General features: G+C 43.5%; 1 protein-coding gene across 5 annotated transcripts in view; it reads left to right on the top strand.

Moving 5' to 3' along the window:
- STS (steroid sulfatase) overlaps positions 1-20,614 on the top strand; it is a 140,281-nt gene that overhangs the window by 26,209 nt on the left and 93,458 nt on the right. For 4 of the 5 annotated variants that reach the window (XM_034431457.3, XM_034431458.3, XM_034431462.3 and 1 more), the window contains one exon: positions 10,577-10,757. In XM_034431457.3, coding sequence (XP_034287348.1) covers positions 10,612-10,757 — 146 coding nt within the window. In that variant the 5' untranslated portion in view covers positions 10,577-10,611. Of the gene's footprint in view, positions 1-8,987; positions 9,150-10,576; positions 10,758-20,614 lie in introns of those variants that run through there. The other variant, XM_034431459.3, reaches the window with a different exon arrangement.

Below are 20,614 nucleotides of genomic sequence, written 5' to 3'. Positions count from 1 at the left end.
AACTCTGCTGGCCACGTCCCAGAAGATTGAGGCTTGGCAATTGTCCCAATTTTTAAAAAGGGAAAGAGAGATGACCCTGCCAATTACAGACAAAATAAGTCTGCTAAATATAATCAGCAAACTCTAGACCAAACACTTCCAAGATAAATTAAAGGAGTGGCTGGATCTTGAGAATTTGATCACTGAAGAGCAAGCCGGGTTTAGAGAGGGGAGAGGCACCATAGATCAGTGCTTAGTTCTCCATCATTTACATATCAAATAGATCTGTATCATTATAAGCCAGCTTTATAGATCTCAAGGTAGTCTTTGATACGGTTACCAGGACTAAGCTATGGGAGAAGCTGGAAGGTGCTTCAACTGACCACAGGCTTCTTCATCTGTTATGTGCCTTACATACTAAAACAACCCTCAAGGTGAGATGTAATATGCAAGGGTCCCTCTCAAAGTCAGTTAAAACTCAAAAGGGGATTTAACAGGGGTGCATTTTGGGCCCCTTGCTATTCAATTTCTATTTAAACAATAGTACAATGATTAAATAAACCAAATTACCAGCCCCCCAAAATAGATTTTCAAAGCATTGCCCTGATGCTCTATGCAGATGACGCTGTGATCCTCTCCAGGACACCAGTAGGCCTTAAAAGAGACTTGTGAACCCTCATCCAGTATTGTAATTACAATAAACTGGACATAAAAGTATGAGAAAACAAAGATTATGGCCTTTGCAAAAAAGGCCAAAATTCTATTCATGGTTTCTAAATGGTCATAATATACAGCAGATAACCATCTTCAAATACCTGGGGTGGTCATCCAGGCCACTGGCTCAAGAAAAGCACATGGTGAATATGCCTTGGGCCAAAGATCAGCAAGTACCATTCTTAATTATTTCTGCACAGTGGGATGATACTGTTACTGCCATGTTTTCTGGCCAAGTTGCTAGCACAACTTCTTTATGGGACCTTGCTCGGACCCTCAGCTTCATTTTTCACACCATTGGAAAGAGTTCAATCCAAATTTATTAGAGCAATTCTCCAGATGCCGCATTGTGTCTCAAATGCACTTCTACACCTGGAGATAGGATTGACAAAAGTCAAAGCAAGAATCTGTATAGTGTCTTTAAATCTCTGGCTAAAGTTTAACTTTTTTCACAAAGGCCTTGCTTCATTAATCCTCCAAAACAAATTGTCTTCGTCATGGATCAAGATTGTTGAGTCCAACCTTTCCAAACTAGGCTTCTGTCCAGCCTCAATACTCAAATTGGACTACGACCAAATAAAACAAACCTTGTGACAAAGGGTAAAGGACATCGAAAGGACATCGAAACGGACTTAGGTAAAACTCTGTTGTTTCTGGCTTTAGATGCCATTAGATATTATTACTCCTGCCATCTATGTTATCCAGTTGGAGTCAGCAAACCATCGGAAAACATTTTCGCTCTCACAGTGCTATGCGCTTCCACTGACCATCTTGTATGGCAAGTATAAAAAGGACTTAATAATGAGAAAAAGGGGGTCAACAGGAGCTAGGGAGACAATCCAGTTTCTGCCATCCTGTACGGCAAGTATAAAAAGATACCATTGACTGAAAGAATCTGTTCCTGTGTCTCAGGAGAGATGGAGACCATTTGTCACATACTCCTTCAATATTCCTTTTACAGAGATAATTTTAAAAAAACATATCCTTCCAATAATTGCTAGGTATCCTGGCCTTTCCAACACTGCTTTTCTCCCTTGAGGGTGGAGACAGCAGCCAGACGTGGGTTGTGCTCATTGGTCAGAGGTTGGACTGAGCCTGGAATTCTTTAAATCCGCCCCCTGTTGCCAGGGCTCCCAGCTTTTTGCTCAGTCATCAGACTGGACAGTTGTGTGGATTGTGGGCTCTAGTAATCTCGTGTATTAGAGCTAATTTCTCTCTGCTTGATTATTTGGTTGACCTTTGGACTGTTTGACAATTCTACTTTAATCTGATTGGAAATCTGACCTAGCAGGGGATTCCTGGAATCCCTGCAGGTTGTCCTTCTTACCTTCCTTCCTCCCCTCTGTCATCATAATTAAGGTCAGTGGTTTAGTGGTTAGTGGAGTTTAGCGCTCCCGTGGGGAGGGTGGTCCTACAGGCTTCACCTTTGGTGAAGTTTTTCGCCTCAGGCCTATACGAGGAGTTTGCGCTCCCTCTTTCGGCTGGCTGACAGCCATTTTGTCCCTCGTGTACTTACTGTCTTTTGCTGCCTTCAATTAGAGCCTTGTGCTCTCTGAACTTAGCCGCTTGTCGGCTGCACAGTTTTCCAGGGCTTTTCACTCACCCGATAGTGCCAGAAGCCTCGTTAACGGCTTGACAGCCTCCGCTTCTATTAACGCCCCTCGCTTCTTGGTAAGCCATTTAGATCGGCGCGATTGCTGTGCGCAAGTGGAGCGTCATGCTCCCCACCTCCTGCTTGCCTTGCTTGTCCCTTTTATTCAGCGCCCAGCGTTAATTGCTTCCAGCTGATCAGCGCTTCCCCGGCGCTTCGGCGGGGCGTGCTGCCTGAAGCGTTTTTCTTTCTGGGCAGCTATCTGAGGGCTTCGGGGCTAATTAGGCTCAGCTGTACAGCGCTGTAGCCTCTGGCATTACAGAAGTCTGGGCGCTTCTGCCTGACTTAGCGCCAGCGCCATTTTGAGGCGCCAAAAGCCCTTGCCCCCTTTTACTGTGAGTCTCCTTCTGACTGTGCCTCGTTAATTTAAACAGCATTTGCAATCTGAAGCAAATTGGGGGTAATTAGGCTGAAAGCTGACTCTGCCTACAAATTGGACTGCTGGGTCCTTTATTAATTACCTTACTTGAGGAAATTTGTGGCTATTCATATTCCTCCCTGTCACCATATTAGATTACTCATTAAGGCTGATCATGCCTAAATCCATGACTAAATCTAAACATGGCCGGAAGGCCACAGTTCAAGCACAGTCAGTGGCCTCAATCAGGGAAGAGCAGGCCCAGGAGCATAATGAAGGTCCTCTATTGAGCCCTTCATGCACAGGCGCAAAACATTCCGCCAAGGCCCCCGCCTCAGAAATAAGTCAGGATCAATCTGGCAGGAACCAAGGTAGGGAAGCCCCTAACCTTGACCTTGCACACCCCAAGAGACTTAGGGCTGGTTCTAATGTCCCTAGACATGCAGCTTCTGTGTCTTCTGATCAGGTGTCTCTCCAAGATTATCAGTTGTCATCTGAGTCAGCGGATGTATGGGGTTCTTCTTCAGCCATGGTTAGGTTTTCTACTGTGGAGTCTAGCGCTCCCGTCCCTTCGGGGCTCCAACCTTCCCCCCTTTCTGTCCCGGCCCGAACCTCTACGGAGGTCGGTCCGGCTTCTGACCAAACTCAGGTTAGTTGGCGACCTGAGGATATTCAGCGCATGATCGCTGTGGCGGTGCAGCAATCCTTGGCAGAGCGTGGTTTTCCTGCCAAGGTACCGTCTCCCCTCCAGCCCGCTCCTTCAGTACCTGAGGAGCCTGTGGACGATTTTAATATGGAGGATGCAATTTCTCTGGCGGGTTCAGATTCCCCAGCAATTTCCTGTGTCAGCGATCATTCCATCCACACTGACACTGAAGCTCCGGAACCGGAGTTATCTGAGGATGAAGGCCTGCCCGCTGATCAGCCCGCCTTTACAGGCCTGTTTCCCCAGGCCCTTTTTAAGTCGCTATTATTTAAAGCGGTAAATGCAGCCCAACTGGGTCCATCTCCCACTCCAGAACCTGCAAGTGCGGCAGGCTCCTTAAACCCGTTGTTTGCGGAACAACCTAAACCGATAACAGCAATCCCTACGCCTCCTCTCTTTTTAGAGGTCATACGTAGGCAATGGTCTGCACCATCTTCGGTACCGGTACCGTCCTCTACGGACAAAAAGAATTTCATTGTGTCCCCAGACCTTGATTCCCTGCTACAGATACCTACTATTGATGCCCCTGTAGCAGCTTTGCTTTCAGCGTCATCTCTGCCAGGGGAGCCGGAAGAGGGTCTAAGGCCGGAAGAACGCAGGGCTGAACAGGTCCTGCAGAGGACCCACCTAGGGGCAGCATGGGCCATTAGATCGGCGGCCACGGCCTCTTTCTTCAATCGAACCACACTCCTCTGGCTTCGCCAGCTGCAAGACAAGATGGCCTCAGAGGACTCGAGGTTGAAACAAGACCTCAACAAGATTGTTGCTGCGGTGCAATTTTCCGCGGATGCCACCTTAAACGCTACACGGTTTGCGGCAAAATCCATGGCTTCCACTGTTGCCGCTCGTCGCTTGGTCTGGCTTCGTCACTGGCAGGCGGATGCCAGACACAAGTGGCGCCTAGCCTCTGTCCCCTTTTCGGGCACGAAGTTGTTCGGGGATGCCTTGGACAAGTTTCTTATCGAAACCAAGGACAAACGAAAGATCTTACCTGCTGTTTTTTGGAGAGGGGAACCCCGTTTCTCTCCTTATGGTCCTCGCCCCCCAATGAGGTCTTCGGAGGGTGGTTTGGGCCCCTCCCGTTCCATGGGTAATTTCCATTCGGGGTATCTAGGCCCTAGACAGAGGAATCTTCAGGACAGACCTCCCAGGGGGAGGGCTTTCGGTTCCCGGCGGCCCTTTCGAGGGGGAGGAGGTCATTCCATCCGTCGCCGTCGTTAGTAGTACCTGCGGTCCTCCCATTGGTGGAAGATTGGGCCTCTTCGCCAATGTTTGGGAGAGTACTACTTCGGATTGCTGGGTCCTGGCCTCCATTTCATCGGGTTTGGCCATTGAATTTGTTTCCACCCCCCCTTTGTCTTTTACTCGCTGTCCCCTGTCCCAGATAGCCGAGCGTAGATCCCTCATGGAGGCGGCTATCAACCATCTACTGGCCGTCAAGGCCATTCAACGAGTGCCTTGTGATCAGGCGGGACAGGGGTTTTACTCTCGGGTCTTCTTAGTCCCTAAGTCATCGGGTGGGTGGAGACCTATTCTGGACCTTAAACGTTTGAACCGGTTTGTAATCTATAGAAGGTTCAAAATGCAATCCTTACGTTCTATACTTGACGGCATTCGGAGGGGCGATCTCCTCTGCTCAATAGATCTCACGGAGGCTTACCTCCATATCCCCATTCGCCCTTCCCATAGGGAGTTCCTCCGTTTCTGTTATGCTGGGGTTCACTACCAGTACACGGCCTTACCCTTTGGCCTTTCTTCTGCTCCCCGTAGCTTCACTAAAATTTTGGCGGCCTTGGCGGCTCACCTCAGACTTCAAGCCGTTCGTCTCCAGTGTTACCTGGATGACATTCTCCTTATGTCATCTTCCTATCAACAGGCCGTGTCTGATCTCCGTCTTACGATTCAGACACTAGCGTCGCACGGCTTCTCTGTTAATGTGGAGAAAAGCCACCTAAATCCCTCGACTAGGATCCTTCATTTGGGGGCTATTATTGATTCGGAGCAAGGGAGAGTTTTTCTCTCCCCGGATCGGCAGGCCGCGTTGAGATCCATGGTAGCTAAGGTCCTGAGGGATAAGAGAGCTTCCCCTTTATTTCTTTCCAAACTCCTAGGCAAGATGGTCTCAGCCATCTCTATTGTTCCCTGGGCCAGGTTACACCTTAGAGACCTTCAATGGTTTCTCTTGCCTTTTCAGAGAACGGGCAGGGGATCCTCTCTCACCAAGGTGGCAGTTCCAAGGGAGGTGCTCTCATCCCTTCGCTGGTGGCGCTCTCCAACGCTCTCCAAAGGTTGTCTGTTCCTGGACCCTCGGTGGGTAACGGTGACCACCGATGCCAGCAATTTCGGCTGGGGAGCTCACTGCGGGACCCAGATTGCGCAGGGCACGTGGTCCAACGTGGAGGCTACCCGCAGCATCAATTGGCTGGAGCTGCGAGCAATTTACCTGGCGCTTCGAGCATTCCAACCTCTGGTGTCCGGCGAGCACGTGTTGATTCTCACCGACAACACCTCTGCCAAGGCGCACGTCAATCGCCAGGGCGGCACCAGGTCCTTTTCACTGATGCGGGAGGCAAAAAGACTAGGCCTTTGGGCGGAGAAACATCTGGCCTCCTTGAAGGCGGACCATATCTCGGGGGTCTCGAACATGACAGCAGACTGGTTGAGCCGCCAACAGGTGGACCATGGAGAATGGAGCCTGCATCCTCTCCTTTTCCAGGGGTTAACTGCTCGCTTCGGCTATCCGCAGGTAGATCTGTTTGCATCCCACCAGAACAACAAGTTACCTCGCTTCTTTTCCCGTTTTCCCTCCAATCAAGCGGAAGTGGTGGACGCCCTGTGCTCTCCTTGGCCACAGGGCCTACTTTACGCCTTTCCGCCTTTTCCCCTCATTCCGAGGGTAATTCGGAAACTACTGCTGGAACAGGCAGAGATCATCCTGGTGGCTCCACACTGGCCAAGGAGGTTGTGGTTTGCGGACCTCATGCATCTCTCTGTGTCCCCTCCTTGGAGGATTCCTTGTACTCCAGATTGCCTCAGCCAAGGGGCAATCCTACATCCGGACCCTCAGTGGCTTCAGATGACTGCCTGGCGGTTGAGTGGGAAGCTCTACAGCGGGACCTCATCCCTTCTGATATAATTCATACCATCCAGGCATCTCGGAGGTCATCTACCCAACGGATTTATTCGGCCACTTGGCGGTCTTTTGCTTCTTGGTGTAAGACTCAGGGGTTTTCCCCCCTCCAGGCTTCCATCTTACAGGTCCTTCGTTTTCTACAGTCGGGTTTGGACAAAGGGCTGTCTCCAAACACTCTCCGGAGACATGTGGCTGCTATTTCCTCTATTTTGACATATAATTCGGTTCATTCGTTGTCCCAGCAGCCTCTGATCCGACGATTTCTCCATGGGGCAACCAACCTCTGTCCTCCCGTACTACATCGATATCCTTCCTGGGATCTCGCCCTGGTGCTGGATTCCCTTATGGAATCACCATACGAACCTCTTCCTTCTGTCAGGTTACGTCTGTTATCCGGCAAGGTAGCCTTCTTGGTGGCTATCACTTCAGCGCGCAGAATTTCCGAACTAGCAGCGCTCTCCACTAGGGAGGATTTATGCATTTTCCATGGGGATCGTGTGGTCCTCAGGTTGGATCCTACATTTGTGACTAAGATTAACTCTCCCTTTCATCGTTTGCAGGAACTGGTTCTGCCAGACTTCTATCCATGTCCTTCCAACCCATTGGAGAGCCGGTTACACACCCTGGATGTCCGCCGGGCGCTCGAACTCTACATCCAGAGGACTGCGGCTATTCGACGAACAGAATCACTCTTTGTTTCATTTCTACCGTCTTCTTTAGGTCAACGAGTTACTTCTTCCACGGTGGGGCGTTGGATCAGAACAACGATTGCGACTGCATACGAACTTCGGTCTTTGCCTCTTCCTTCCAATGTCACAGCCCATTCTACCAGGAGTGCGGCGACCACGGTGGCTTGGTCTTCGAACGCCTCTTTAGACGAGATCTGCAGGGTGGCGACTTGGACATCTCCTTCCCCGTTTATCAGACACTATAAACTGGATAAGTTCGCCTCTGCGGAGGCTGATTTTGGGAGGAGAGTGTTACACGGTGTTATAGCTCGGGAGGGGTCTTCTGCCCAGACTGTTCCCGCCCGTGAAATGGGACAGTGATCTTTGGTATGTCCCACGTCTGGCTGCTGTCTCCACCCTCAAGGGAGAAGGGGCGTTGGTCCTACCTAATACGCCCCTTCTCGTTGAGTGGAGACAGCAGCCAGCCCCACCCTGATTTCAGTCTGGTCATCCTGGTTCATTGTAATTTGAATTGTTGTTTTCTGTTTCTTCCTTTCCACACACCGAGTCTGGATTTTCCTTCGACAAAAGCTGGGAGCCCTGGCAACAGGGGGCGGATTTAAAGAATTCCAGACTCAGTCCAACCTCTGACCAATGAGCACAACCCACGTCTGGCTGCTGTCTCCACTCAACGAGAAGGGGCGTATCAGGTAGGACCAACGCCCCATCTCCAGTGGCTGCTTAAGGATAAACAGTCCATACGTACAGCGCAGGTAGCTAGATTTTGCGCAGCAGCACTGGAGAATTCATCGGAAACACGTGTCTAATCCAGCATAGCTATTTTATACAACAAATGTGGCACACCCTTTGCACTGCTTATTCCTTTGCATTTTAGTATTAAACTGACTACGGGCCTTACAGTATATAGATTGTTATTTTAGTATACTTAGGCCATGTGTAATTGACAGACTGGATTTTATCATAGATTTTATCTGTTATTTATTATTTTATTCTAGAATTTTTAATTGGATATTCACTGTGTTTTTATTTGTTCTGATCTCTAGTCTATGACTGTAATAAACTGAATTAATTAATTGACATATTTTGTCATGATAAAGATGTCTGATTGTTTTAAATTCTGATGAAGAATGTCACAACATTCTTAATGGTATTGCTTGCTCTGAATTAATCTACAGTATTTTAAATCAGTCTAAATAGCTAACTCATTGTATATATCTTTCATACATATGCATTGATGCATATTTATATTCATCTACAGTATACTGTACACAAATATAGAATATGCACACATACCTTAGATCTATATATACCTGTGTATATATACCTATATATTTGTATACACTGCTGAAGCAGACAGGTACCTTCTCGATTTATTTTATACAGTATATTATAATTCCATATAAATGAAATAGGCCACAAACCTGCAAGTATTTAGTTTTCTTTTTGTTTCTAAAATATATTTGCAGTTACAACAGCAAGAAAGCAAGTAGTGAAAGTGAACTGGTAAACGTATACTGTTTAACCTCTTTGAATGGAGAAATAGCACTGCTGGAAATCCCTCTAAAATACAGCTGCAAATCCTTTACAAGCATTTACTTAGAGATTTAGAGACAGTGTAGATAAATGTAGATCATGAAATATTTAGATTGGGCACTTATTTTATATTTGTTTTTGATAGTGATAATTCCTTTTTAATTTTTATTATATGTTAATTATTATGTTAGTAATCAAAATGTGCATACTCCCCATTTACACAGGGAGCATTTCTAGAATGTTTGTCTACTTGGTTGAATGAAACTGACAAAATGTGACAACTATTGCAATCAGTTGAGGATAAAAATAAATGAGCCTGTTCAATAGAACAAACTACCTCTGTTCTATGCTTCTGGAGTGATCAAGTGATGACAGGAAAGTAATAGGTGAGACAATAATAATAGGTGTGATTTAAGAAGTTTCAATGTATTGTTAAATATCTGAGGTGAATGGAAAAATAAAACTATTTTAAAACATTTTAAGGAAATAAATATGGTAAATTTATAAATTGGCAATGAACAAATCTTTTCATTGCCCAACTAGGTAACATCATTAGTGCTAGTGAGTGTGGGATTTGCTCCCTCTTTATATGCAGCAGTTTTCCCTGTCACTGTTGATGGGGATGTAGTTTTTTCCTGATAGTTTCTTGATTAAGGTTTTGTTTTTTGTTTGATTGTTTGTTTAATCCCTGCTTATCTGGTTGAAACAGGTGGAGAGGATGTTTTTCAGTCTTTTACAATTTTTTTTAATTATATTTTTTGAATGGTCTGGAAATGTGGTTTATCTCCATTTGTCTATTGATAGCTGATACTGAAAATCTCTCTGAAGGGGACACAGGAACCATTGAGGATCTAAATTCACATTTATAAATACCTGCAGACAATAAAAGCACCTTTCAAAATCCAATTTCATTTTGTGTTCTGTGGTATCATTATGAAGTCTCTAAAGTCAACTCATCCTCTTGAGGCTTAGCCTTGTTGAAGAGTTTTTCTATTTTGTAGCATGTTCCTGATGCCTTTTTCTTATGATATGGCTGCATCAATCACATCATCACAGTAGTATAGTGTTATTCCACAATGAATGGAATAGCCTGCCTGCACTCAATACACTTTGAACAAAGATCAGAGAGAAATAAGCCTCTCTTCCAAAACTTTAGAGTGGATTGAAAAAAATGAAATGGCTTCATAATGTTTGGCAGAGCATTTATTAAGAGTTTAAACAAGTTTAGGATTCAGTGGTGGGTTGCTGCCGGTTCACACCGCAATGTGCTCATGCGCTGCACGCATGAGTGAACCAGTAGCGATGGGATTTGGAATCCACCCTGCTAGGATTGGTCTGTATTAGAACTTAAACTACTGAAATATCATCAAATATAGTCTTCATGTTTCCAGTCAATGGTGCTTTATATTACATATGGAAAATTCTGGAATCAGGTTCATCTGTTCAGAGTCTACAGAGCTAGTCAATAAATTATTTATAAATATCAATTTTCCTACCTTTCTCTCTCAATACCTTTACCAGATGGAAATATTCACACCAGATGGCATGTATCTTAATACAGATCTCTTTTAGACTGCAATTCACTTGTTTATTTGTATCTGTGCTTTTCTGAGAATGAAATTGTGATATACCATGTCTAAATCTGTAAAAAAAAATATGAAAGGTATGTTTTTATTTTTTAGTAACATTTAGTTTTCTATGTATAACATGCTAAATCTACAAAGATCATTATTTTCTTTTGGCTTTGTTCTCACAGTATTTGCTAAGTCAAATGATTATACTCATCTACAAAGTAACATTTTTTATGAAACAGGTGCCACAAAAGTAATTCCACCTTAACACAGAAGAATGATCATCCTTTTCCAGTTGATGCTTTATCTGTGGCCAACCAACAGTGCTATAGATGAAAGACTTTCAAAGCCCAACATCATCTTGTTCATGGTTGATGACCTTGGCATTGGAGACTTGGGATGCTATGGAAATACAAGTCTAAGGTTTTATATCATTCTTAGTGATTAATCTGTGTTATTTATTTAAATAAATAATCTACAACATTCTCGTTATTTTGATTGATGCATGAAAGTGCGCACAAATATCTCTACTGCATGGTGGAATTGCTATGCTTAAAACTATACAACGTGAAAATCACAATAGCATAATCAACAAGTAGTTGATGTTGCTTTTTCTTTTTAATTTTAATATTTGAGAGAAAATAGATGTATCTATTACAAACTCAATTTATTAAAATGTGGTTTGTGAAATACATTACATATGTTACAAATACATGTTAAATGTATTAGAAATAAATTCATTGTGGTAAAAATGAAAAAAGGAATCTATTCAATTCATTATAATATTGCTGCGAAGAGAAAGAAAGAAAGAAAGAAAGAAAGAAAGAAAGAAAGAAAGAAAGAAAGAAAGAAAGAAAGAAAGAAAGAAAGAAAGATGATGTTTATATAGCCCTACAGAGCAAACAAAGTGCACAGTCACCATGGACCTTTACTGCTTAACTGTTTAACTGTAACAGGAAACTCAGAACAAAAAAACAGAGTAGATACATAGATTATACCTAGCAAATTTACAAACACTGCCATCTATTGAATACTTTTGTAGTTGCAAATTATACATTCTAACAATGTATTCCAACATCCCCACTCAACAACTACTCCTTATATTAATCTCATTTTGGATGTTAGTTCTATAAATCTATTTCTTGTACTTCTTGGCCTTCTTTTCCATCTTCTTGCTGTCCTGGCTATCCACAGAGCTGGCGCTGTTGCTGCAGCTTCAGTCTTGACTCTCTGAGAGACTGGCACTAGAGCTGCTGGGGCTCTGACTCCAGCTGGGCTAGGGGACCAGGGCGATAGCTGCAGTCTCTTTTGGCTTCTCCTTCCCATCTCTGCGTTTTAATGCTACACAAGCAACAAAGAAGAGATGTTTCACTGGTATGCCTTTATTTCTTCTGGTGGCTCTGATTGAATTCTGACTGAAACCTCTTGTGGCCTGATTTCTTCTTTTACAGCATCTGGGTAGTCTGTTTTGACTTCTATTTCCATTTCATTTTGTTTCTTATCTTCATGTGACACTGGTGTGGAATTTCCCTCAGTTTCAGCGCTTGTGTTACTTCATGAAATTTTGAACACGCTGAAGTTTCATCAACAATTACATTTCTACTGATGGTTACCTTGTTTGTGGCTTGATGTAGAATTCTGTATCCCTTTTGAGATGTATTCACTGTATTCCACAAGTACATCTTCCTTTGTGCAAGTATCCAGTTTGCAAGTATCTTGTGCAAGATTTTGCTTTCAAAAATTTTTATATGCCTGAAATTTGGGAGTTTTCCATTCTACAATTGATATGGAGTTTTCTCAGTTGATTTTCCTGGTAGTCAATTTTGGAGATAGCATGCAGTAATAGTTGCATCCCTTCAGTATGTAGTTGGCATATCTTCCTCAAACAGCATGGTTCTTCCATTCTCACATAGAGTACTGTTCATTCTTCCTACAACTCCATGTTGTTCTGGATTGAATGGTACGGTGGTTTGAAATATGCCATGATTTCTGAGAATCTGTGTGTTCTCACCTGTATATTCAGTTCAATTGTCTGTGCAGCACTTGGCATTTTGCCAAATTTGTTGTTTAGTATGTTTACTTAAGCTAGATACTATTCAAGTTTCTTTGGTACTTCACTTTTCTTCACAGATATCATGTAGTATTTCACTAATATCTGTGGTACTTCACAGATATAGTGTAGTATACCAGGAATAATCACCTATAAAACTGAGAAAATTCCTCTTCTGTTTTCATTGGACCTCAAAGATCTGGCTACATTAAGTCCAGAGGGATTTTTAGCTTTGCTTTTACTCCGCTTTGGAAAGGCTTTTCTTGTCATTTTTCCTTTTATACAGCTGGTGCATTTCATTAATTTTTATTCCACTTGCATAGTCATTCTCGGTTAATTTATTTATTATGTCAGGACTTCTATGTCCAAGTCATCTGTGCCATGTGTGAATACAGTTTGAATGTTTTTTTTTCCCCTTGGCTGTATTAATCATCTGATTGCAGTTCAACTGATATAGTTCATCTGTAATTTTAGCCTCTGCAAGTAAGATATCCACTTTTGTGACAACACAACTGTCCCCTTTGAAGGTCACTGCATTGTCTTGTTTTGTGAGTTTCTTCACTGACAAAAGATTCGTTTCAAGAGCAGGGACATACATGACATTTTTCACAAGAGTTTTTCTTGTGACACTGTGAGAAATAGGACAGTAAAGGAAACCATCTCCTATTTCTTCTGATTCTATTATTTACCCAATAGTTGTGGTGATTTTTTCTGTTTTATTCTGGCCAAGGTGAATAAAGAAATTTATGTCATTTGTCATGTGACTCATAGCTCCTGAATTAACACACCAGGCTTGCAAAGATGAGGTGCAATTTTTGGATTGAAAAACATATCCATTATCTGAAACAAAATCAGTTTCTTCCTTCACATTTTTGGCCTTTTGTAGTTGATGCATTCTAGCTTTCCAGATTCTGAAATCTGCTTTTAAAGGACGCTTTTTCTTGCACACAAAGCATTCACATGTTTCTTGCTTCATGTAACTGTTTTTATTTCTATTTTTCATCTTTAAAGCAGACTCTGTGACAGAAGCACCATCACTATTAATGCTTTCTGTTTTACGCTTATAATATGTTTATATTATAATTACGTTTATAATATATATGTTATCTATAAACTTGCCCATAACATATTCCAATGCATGTCCAGGTGATGAACTGACTGTACACTTTGTTCTGTAGTGTTATATATAAACAGAATTTCTAAGAGACAGATGGTAAGAAAGAAGAGAAAGAGAGAGAGAGAGAAAGAAAGAAAGAAAAAGAAAGAAAAGAAAAGAAAGAAAGAAAGAAAGAAAGAAAGAAAGAAAGAAAGAAAGAAAGAAAGAAAGAAAGAAAGAAAGAAAGAATCTTTTTAGTGTGACTTATGGTGGCATTTTCAAGCAATAGGATTATATTTATAATAAATCTCAGAAATCAGCTCCTTATCCATAAATAAATGAGCTTCATATAGTTAAATAAATTTAAAAATAAAAGCAAAAACCTAGTATACAGTACAGTTGAAAAATAGATATGGCTGTAACTTCAAAATTGCTTGAAAGAAACTGTTAAATAATATAATGGTGAATCTGGCTTACTATTTAGAAGGACTGATTCTCCAGCAATGAAAACAAGAGTTTAAAAACTTTTAAAACATGTGACATATTTTAAGTCTTGGGGGGACGTATGTACCTTAAGATATCTTCAGTGTCTATAGAGATTCTCAGTCATCTAGATCATGGTTGTCCCAAAGATGCTTTTTCAAGAGGCACCTGGACTTTCTGGTTTTTCTTTGAATTCAGAAAGTCCAGCTGCTTCTTGAAAAAGCACCTTTGGGACTTAAGACATCTTCTGTATGTCTAGATATACTAGGTATGTACTGAACAACACATGTTTTGGCAATTAAGCAGTAAAAAATATGGATTGCTGATTTTATAAATATAGAAACCAAAATTTGGCTTCTTATGTAGAATCAAAAGTTAATAATCATGTTTGGCACAATACTTTAAACATCCCCTACTTGAATGCTCTTTGTATTGGAATCTGTGGTTCAGAACTCTTTTCAAATATTTTTTTTTTCAGATGATGTTAGATTTCAAATTTCATAATTTACTTTTCATCATCGTCAAATATTACAAGAATTGAATTCTAGCACAACTAGAAATCACTGTATTTACAAGTGTGATTTGAAACCCTATTCATTAAAAGTAAAATATTTCATGGAGTCATAATGCAAATAACAAAGTCTTCATGCTGTATTTTGGACATAGTGAACTTTTCCAGTTTTTAAAGGCAGCTCCATATAATCTAACCTGGAATTATATTTCCATTCATCTATCCATCCCACTTGTATATTGCATGATTCTCTTTCTGGCACTAATTATAATTATGTACATACCATATTCCTTTGTTTATGACGTATTTTCCCAGTACTACCCATGTTTTCCCCAAAATAAGACCCAGTCTTATATTTTTGGGGCTTCAAAATAAGCAGTAGGGCTTATTTTGGGGGGAGTCTTATTTTTCCCCCCATTTACTGGAGGCCCACTTCTGCTTGCTCATGGCAGCTCCACTATGAGGCAAGGGCGGGTGGAGCTGCCCCACAGCCAGGCCATCCATGTGCTGACACCTGCCTCAGCTCGTGGCGGCAGCTCTAGCATCCCCATCCAGCAAGACTCCACATGGCCACCAGCCAACTTCTTCAGCTTGTTTGCGGCCACAACGGAGCAGGCAAGCCCATAGGCGGTGGGACAGAATGAGCAGGTGGCTGCAGGAGGCTTGTCTTCATGTCTCTCAGTTTCCCAGTAGGCTGTGCAGTGCATTGGGATCGCCTGCCTTCTTCCTGAGCCTTTGCCTCCATCTGCTGCTGAGACCGCCACAAAAAGGTAGCCTCTCGCAGTTGCCTGCCCACTCCGGCCCACTGACTCTCAGCTTTCCCACATCCTGCACGATGCATCTGGATCATGTGCCTCCCCCTGCCTCTTTCTCCACCTGCTGCTTGGACAGGTAATCAACTCACCTGTGCCCGCAGGCTACAGCTGCTGCCGGACACTGTAGGCCCCCTTGCCCTTGCTGCCTCCAGTGCTGGCCATGCCTTCACCACTGATGATGACCTTAACTAAGGCTTATTTTGGAGTAGGGCTTATATTAGGAGCATGCTAAAAAATCAGGCTAGGGCTTATTTTCAGAATAGGTCTTATTTTTTAGAAAAAAAGTTATATATAATATAACTTTCCAAATCTCCAGAATTTAATCACAGATTAAAATAGTGCTGGGAAATTTGCTATATGAGTATATGACCAATAGATGTTTAAAAATATGTATTACTTCAGTAGTTTCTGCTTCTAATGCAGACACACATCTACAAGTACCTATATTAACCCAATGAGCTTTAAAATAAATCCACAGGGTTTTAATTTGCTAATTAAAATAAACAATATCTAAGGTTTCCATATTAGGCAGAGTTTAAAAGTCTTATAGACAACCTGTGTTAGCCTGGGCTTAGGCTATGCATCCAGGTCATACTTAATTCTAAATGCAGCCTATTCGATCTACATATGGTTGATCTTGAATAATTTGTTTAAACATTAATTTATTTAAAAAATTAATGCTGTAATATAATATAGTTACCTTGATTATGACCAGTTTGAACTAATTTATTCCAACAGATATTATATTGTCATATTTTGATTTGCAATATTTATTTAGTATTTGGTTCAGTTGAGAATTTTTTTTCTTCTTGCATAAAGTTTTACATATAAAGGAACTAAAAAGTTTAAAGAATATAAGATCAGAAAATATAAGATTTATTATTTATTTATTTATTAGTCCAATTTATATGCCGCCCTTCTCTGTAGACTTAGGGCGGCTTATAATGCATTATAGCAATAGCCTGCATACTTTTTTGTATATACCTGCTTATTAGGGCTTTCGGCCCCCCCAAGCGATGTTGTTCTACACAAAGTTGGCTTATTGCCCCCACAATCCAGGTCCTCAATTTACCTACCTCGAAAGGATGGAAGGCTCAGTCAACCTTGAGCCTGGTGAGATTCGAACTTGCACTAATTGCAGGCAGCTGACAGCTAAGTGCTAGCACGTAACAGCACTTTAGTCCGCTGCACTACCGAGGCTCTTACAAGGTCACATGATTCTGCTCCAGAAAGGACCTAGTTTTTAAAAAACCATGGAGCAGCATGCAAGTTGCAATAACTAGACTGTTATTATTTTCTTTTTTTAAAAAAAAACTATTTTATTCATTTGGTATACATTGTTGTTGCATTTTCATGCTTTTTCATCCATGCTTTATTTTGCTTACTTATTAAAAGAGAATGTTTTCATAAATAAGGCTGAAAAGATGATCCATTTATCAATGTACTTGACCATTTTCAAATAAATAAACTGCTTTGATGTTTAATGTTATTCACATAAATAAAGTAAGAGAATGGGCATTGGCTCTTACCTGATACGCCCCTTCTCTATCAGGCGGGCACAGCAGTCAGGATGGGAGGTGATCCGGATGTGAGTTGTTTAGGACCAGGTCTGCAGAAAGAACGAAGCCCCGCCTCCTTGCCTTAGCTGTCAGTTTTGGGATGAGGACATAGTGGCAGACTGATGTGTCTAGAATGAAAGAATTAGAGAACATTAAAAGGAACCCCCCCTTAACCCCCTGGAACGGGGACAGCCCCGAAGGGTGGGGCTGACTGCCGTGCCCGCCTGATAGAGAAGGGGCGTATCAGGTAAGAGCCAACGCCCATTCTCCTAAGGCGGGAATGGCAGTCAGGATGGGACATACCAAAGTCCTATAGGGAGGGAGAGGGCCGGACCCGATCTTATGAGCCCTGATGAGCGCCCTGAAGAACTCTCCTGCCGAATGCTGCATCCACAGATGCATAAGTATCCAGGCGATAGTGCTGGATGAAGGCTGTAGGGGAGGCCCACGTGGCCGCACGGCAAATCTCCTCCACGGAAGCTTGGGTGGACCAGGCTGCGGATGTAGAGGCACTCCTAGTGGAGTGCGCAGTGATGTTGCGAGGGATCGGAAGGGACTGCACGTCGTATGCCATCGAAATGCAGGCCCGGATCCATCTGCCCAAGGTGGAGGATGAGATTCTGGAACCCAAAGATTATGGGAAGAAGGGAACAAATAGTGTTTCCATACGTCTGAATGATTTGGTGCGGGCAATGTAGATTTTAATAGCCCGTCTGATGTCTAAGGTGTGCCAGCGTCTTTCTAAGCGATGTTGAGGATTCCAGAAATTTGGAAGTACTAACTCTTGGGATCTATAGAATACCAAATTAACCTTCGGAACGAAGGAGGGGTCCAAGCGAAGGACGACCCTGTCCGGATAGAATATGCAGAGCTCTTTGCGAATCGACAATGAAGCAATCTCTGAGATCCGTCGAGCGGAGGTAACCGCCACTAGAAAGGCTACCTTCAATGATAGGAACCGGAGGGAGACTTCTCTCAAGGGCTCAAAGGGTGGAATCTCCAAAATCCTTATATCCAATATTAATTTCAAGTAATCCAAGGTAAAAAGCCAATTAACATGTTTCTTTTCCACCCAGAAAGGGAAATTTCTTTAATCCACGTCTCTGTTTAATCACTGCAGACTCCATGGCTATTTTGTAGCCATCCATCTCTATCTTCATTAGCTTCATTTTCTTTTAGAGGCATTAATTCTCAGGAATATCCATTTCTCCTCTCCACTCCAGTTAAAGGCACAGTCAAATTTCAGAAATTTATTAATACCAAATCATCCAGTTTAGGTTTACTGCAACGAAATTCAATTTGGGTCTTTTAGCCATTTTTTTTCCTTTTCAATCTTTAAGCCCCGCAGTCCAATTTTGGGGTCTTATTTTCCAATAATTCCAAATAGGTAAGTTTGCCTGGGTTGGTGTCACTCACCCGGCTTCTTGATTTTTGCTCTTTCTTCATCTTCCTCCTCCAGCACAATCCTTGTTCCCGGTTGCCGCAGTTTCAGGGCAGGCCACCATGGCTGCTGTCCCACTGCCGCCGGCGTGAAGGAGAAGCCTCCGGCCCCGAGGAACCCGCCCATTCCTCTCGGCCGCCCAAGGCGTTCCTTCTTGTCCCCCTGTCCCTACAAGACAGGGGAGGTCCGCAGACCTATCGGCGGCAGCTTAGCAGAGGGGATTTGGCAGGGCTCAGCGGAGCTCGCCATTTCCCTGTCTGTGTCCCCGCGGCGTCAACCGGAAGTCCCCTAGGTAAAACCACTCTTGTAGCCGATGAGCTCCTGCGGGAACGTTAAAAGGGCAGCAGGAACCATTGGAGGTCCCTGCTATGTAGCCGCGACCAAGGGACGATTCCGAATGTAGACACCATTTTGCCGAGGAGACCAGACAAGGTGAGGAGAGAAGATGAACTCAGGCGTTGAACTCGGGAAGTTAAAGCAATGATATTCGCTATGCGGTCAGGGGAGAGAAAAACCTCAGAGCTGACCGTATCAATTACAGCCCCCAAGTGTTGAAGACGAATGGATGGGTGTAAGTGGCTTTTCCTCCAATTTATAGAAAACCCATGTTCCTGCAAGACCCGCAGCATTAGATCTAAATTGTCTTGGGCTTGACTAGGGGACCGTGACAAAATCAAAATATCGTCAAGGTAAAATAAATCCTAATTGGAAGGCCCGTGAGGTAGGCCATAAGTGCAGCCATAATCTTTGTAAAAACCCTCAGGGCAGAAGACAACCCAAAGGAAAGGGCCCGATATTGATAGTGATTCCCATTATAATAAAAACGAAGAAATTGATGGTGTTCTGGTAGGATGGGGACGTGAAGGTAAGCTTCCGTCAAATCAATTGATGACAAAAGATCTCCCTCCCGGATAGTCAGTAAAATCGTTTGAAGGGATTGCATCTTGAACCGGCGATATATTAGGTACCGGTTCAAGGATTTAAGGTCCAAGATAGGACGCCAGTCCCCGGATGGTTTCTGGACTAAAAACAACTGGGAGTAAAACCCCTTCCCAAATTCAGATCTGGGAACTGGCTGGATGGACCTTGATGTTAACAGGTGTTTAATGGCTGCTTCCACCCGGGCCCTCTTGAGTCTATCAAGGGATACTGGACAATGCAAAAACAACTGAGGGGGACTGGACTTAAATTCAAGGGGAAGACCAAATTTAACAACATTTTTAACCCAATTGTTGGACACAGTGGATTCCCACTTGGAGGCAAAGGAAGCTAAACGACCTCCAATCCTCAGTGAAGGAGGCAAACTAACGAGACCTCCGGAAGGGACGGCCTCGTCCTCCACAGGTGTTTCTCCTGGGGGGATAACGGGGTCCCTGTCTAACCTGGTTATCCTGGTGGGAAGGACCCCTTAGCTGATAGGAGCGTTGATATCGCTGTTGGTGAAAGCCGGAGTCGGAGGTCCGAAAGGATGAAGCTCGAAAGGAACCCATCTGTCTGGAGTCAGAACGGCGAGAAACAGCTGGTAACACCTTACGGTGGTCTCGGGATTCGATTAACAGTGGCTCCAGGGAGGCTCCAAACAGTTTGTCCCCGGCATAAGGCGAGGACGCGAGCCGCCATTTATGATGGATGTCAGCTTGCCAGTTCTTTAACCAGAGCAACCGCCGAGGTGTGATAGTTGAGCCGATGGATTTGGCTGAAAAACGAGCGGCATTTAGTGTGGCGTCTGCTGAAAATTCCACCGCCGCCAAGATCTTATTGATGTCCTGGTGAGAGCGGACGTCAGTGGCGGGGATGCGGCCCTGCAACTGTTTCAACCACAGGATTGAAGCTCTATTAAAAAAGGAGGCCACAGAGGAAGCCTGTACAGACCAGGCTGATGCCTGATGGCCCTTAATAAGGGACCTTTCGGCCTTTCTGTCCTCCGGGTGCAGAGATTCCTCAGAAGGACCAGACAATGGGGAAGGTGAGTTGAGGGCTACTACTGGGGCATCCACAGTTGGAATTTGTAATAAAGTGGAATATTTGGTTGCCAGGTTGTAGAATCTCCTATCAAGGGAGTTTGGAACTGGGCCCGAACTTGGAAACTTCCATTGTCTCTGTAGTACGTCAGAGAACAATTTAGGCGCCGGAATTGTGTCCGTTAAAACCGAGGGCTCTTAAAATAATGCGGCCTTGGAATCAGAATTAATGGTAGCCTCTTTAGATTTGGGAGCTGGGTTCCCCAAGCCAGTGGTGGTCTGCGCCTTAAATAATAAGGACCTGAACATTTGAGGGTGAAACAGGCCAACAAAGGAGGACTGATCAGGTTCTAGACCTTCGTCC

The sequence above is a fragment of the Pantherophis guttatus genome, chromosome 5, assembly GCF_059756535.1.
Source record: "Pantherophis guttatus breed Tessera chromosome 5, ASM5975653v1, whole genome shotgun sequence".
NCBI lineage: Eukaryota > Metazoa > Chordata > Lepidosauria > Squamata > Colubridae > Pantherophis > Pantherophis guttatus.
The sequence above is the reverse complement of the archived record's forward strand: the minus strand, read 5'-3'. Positions and strand labels throughout refer to the sequence as shown.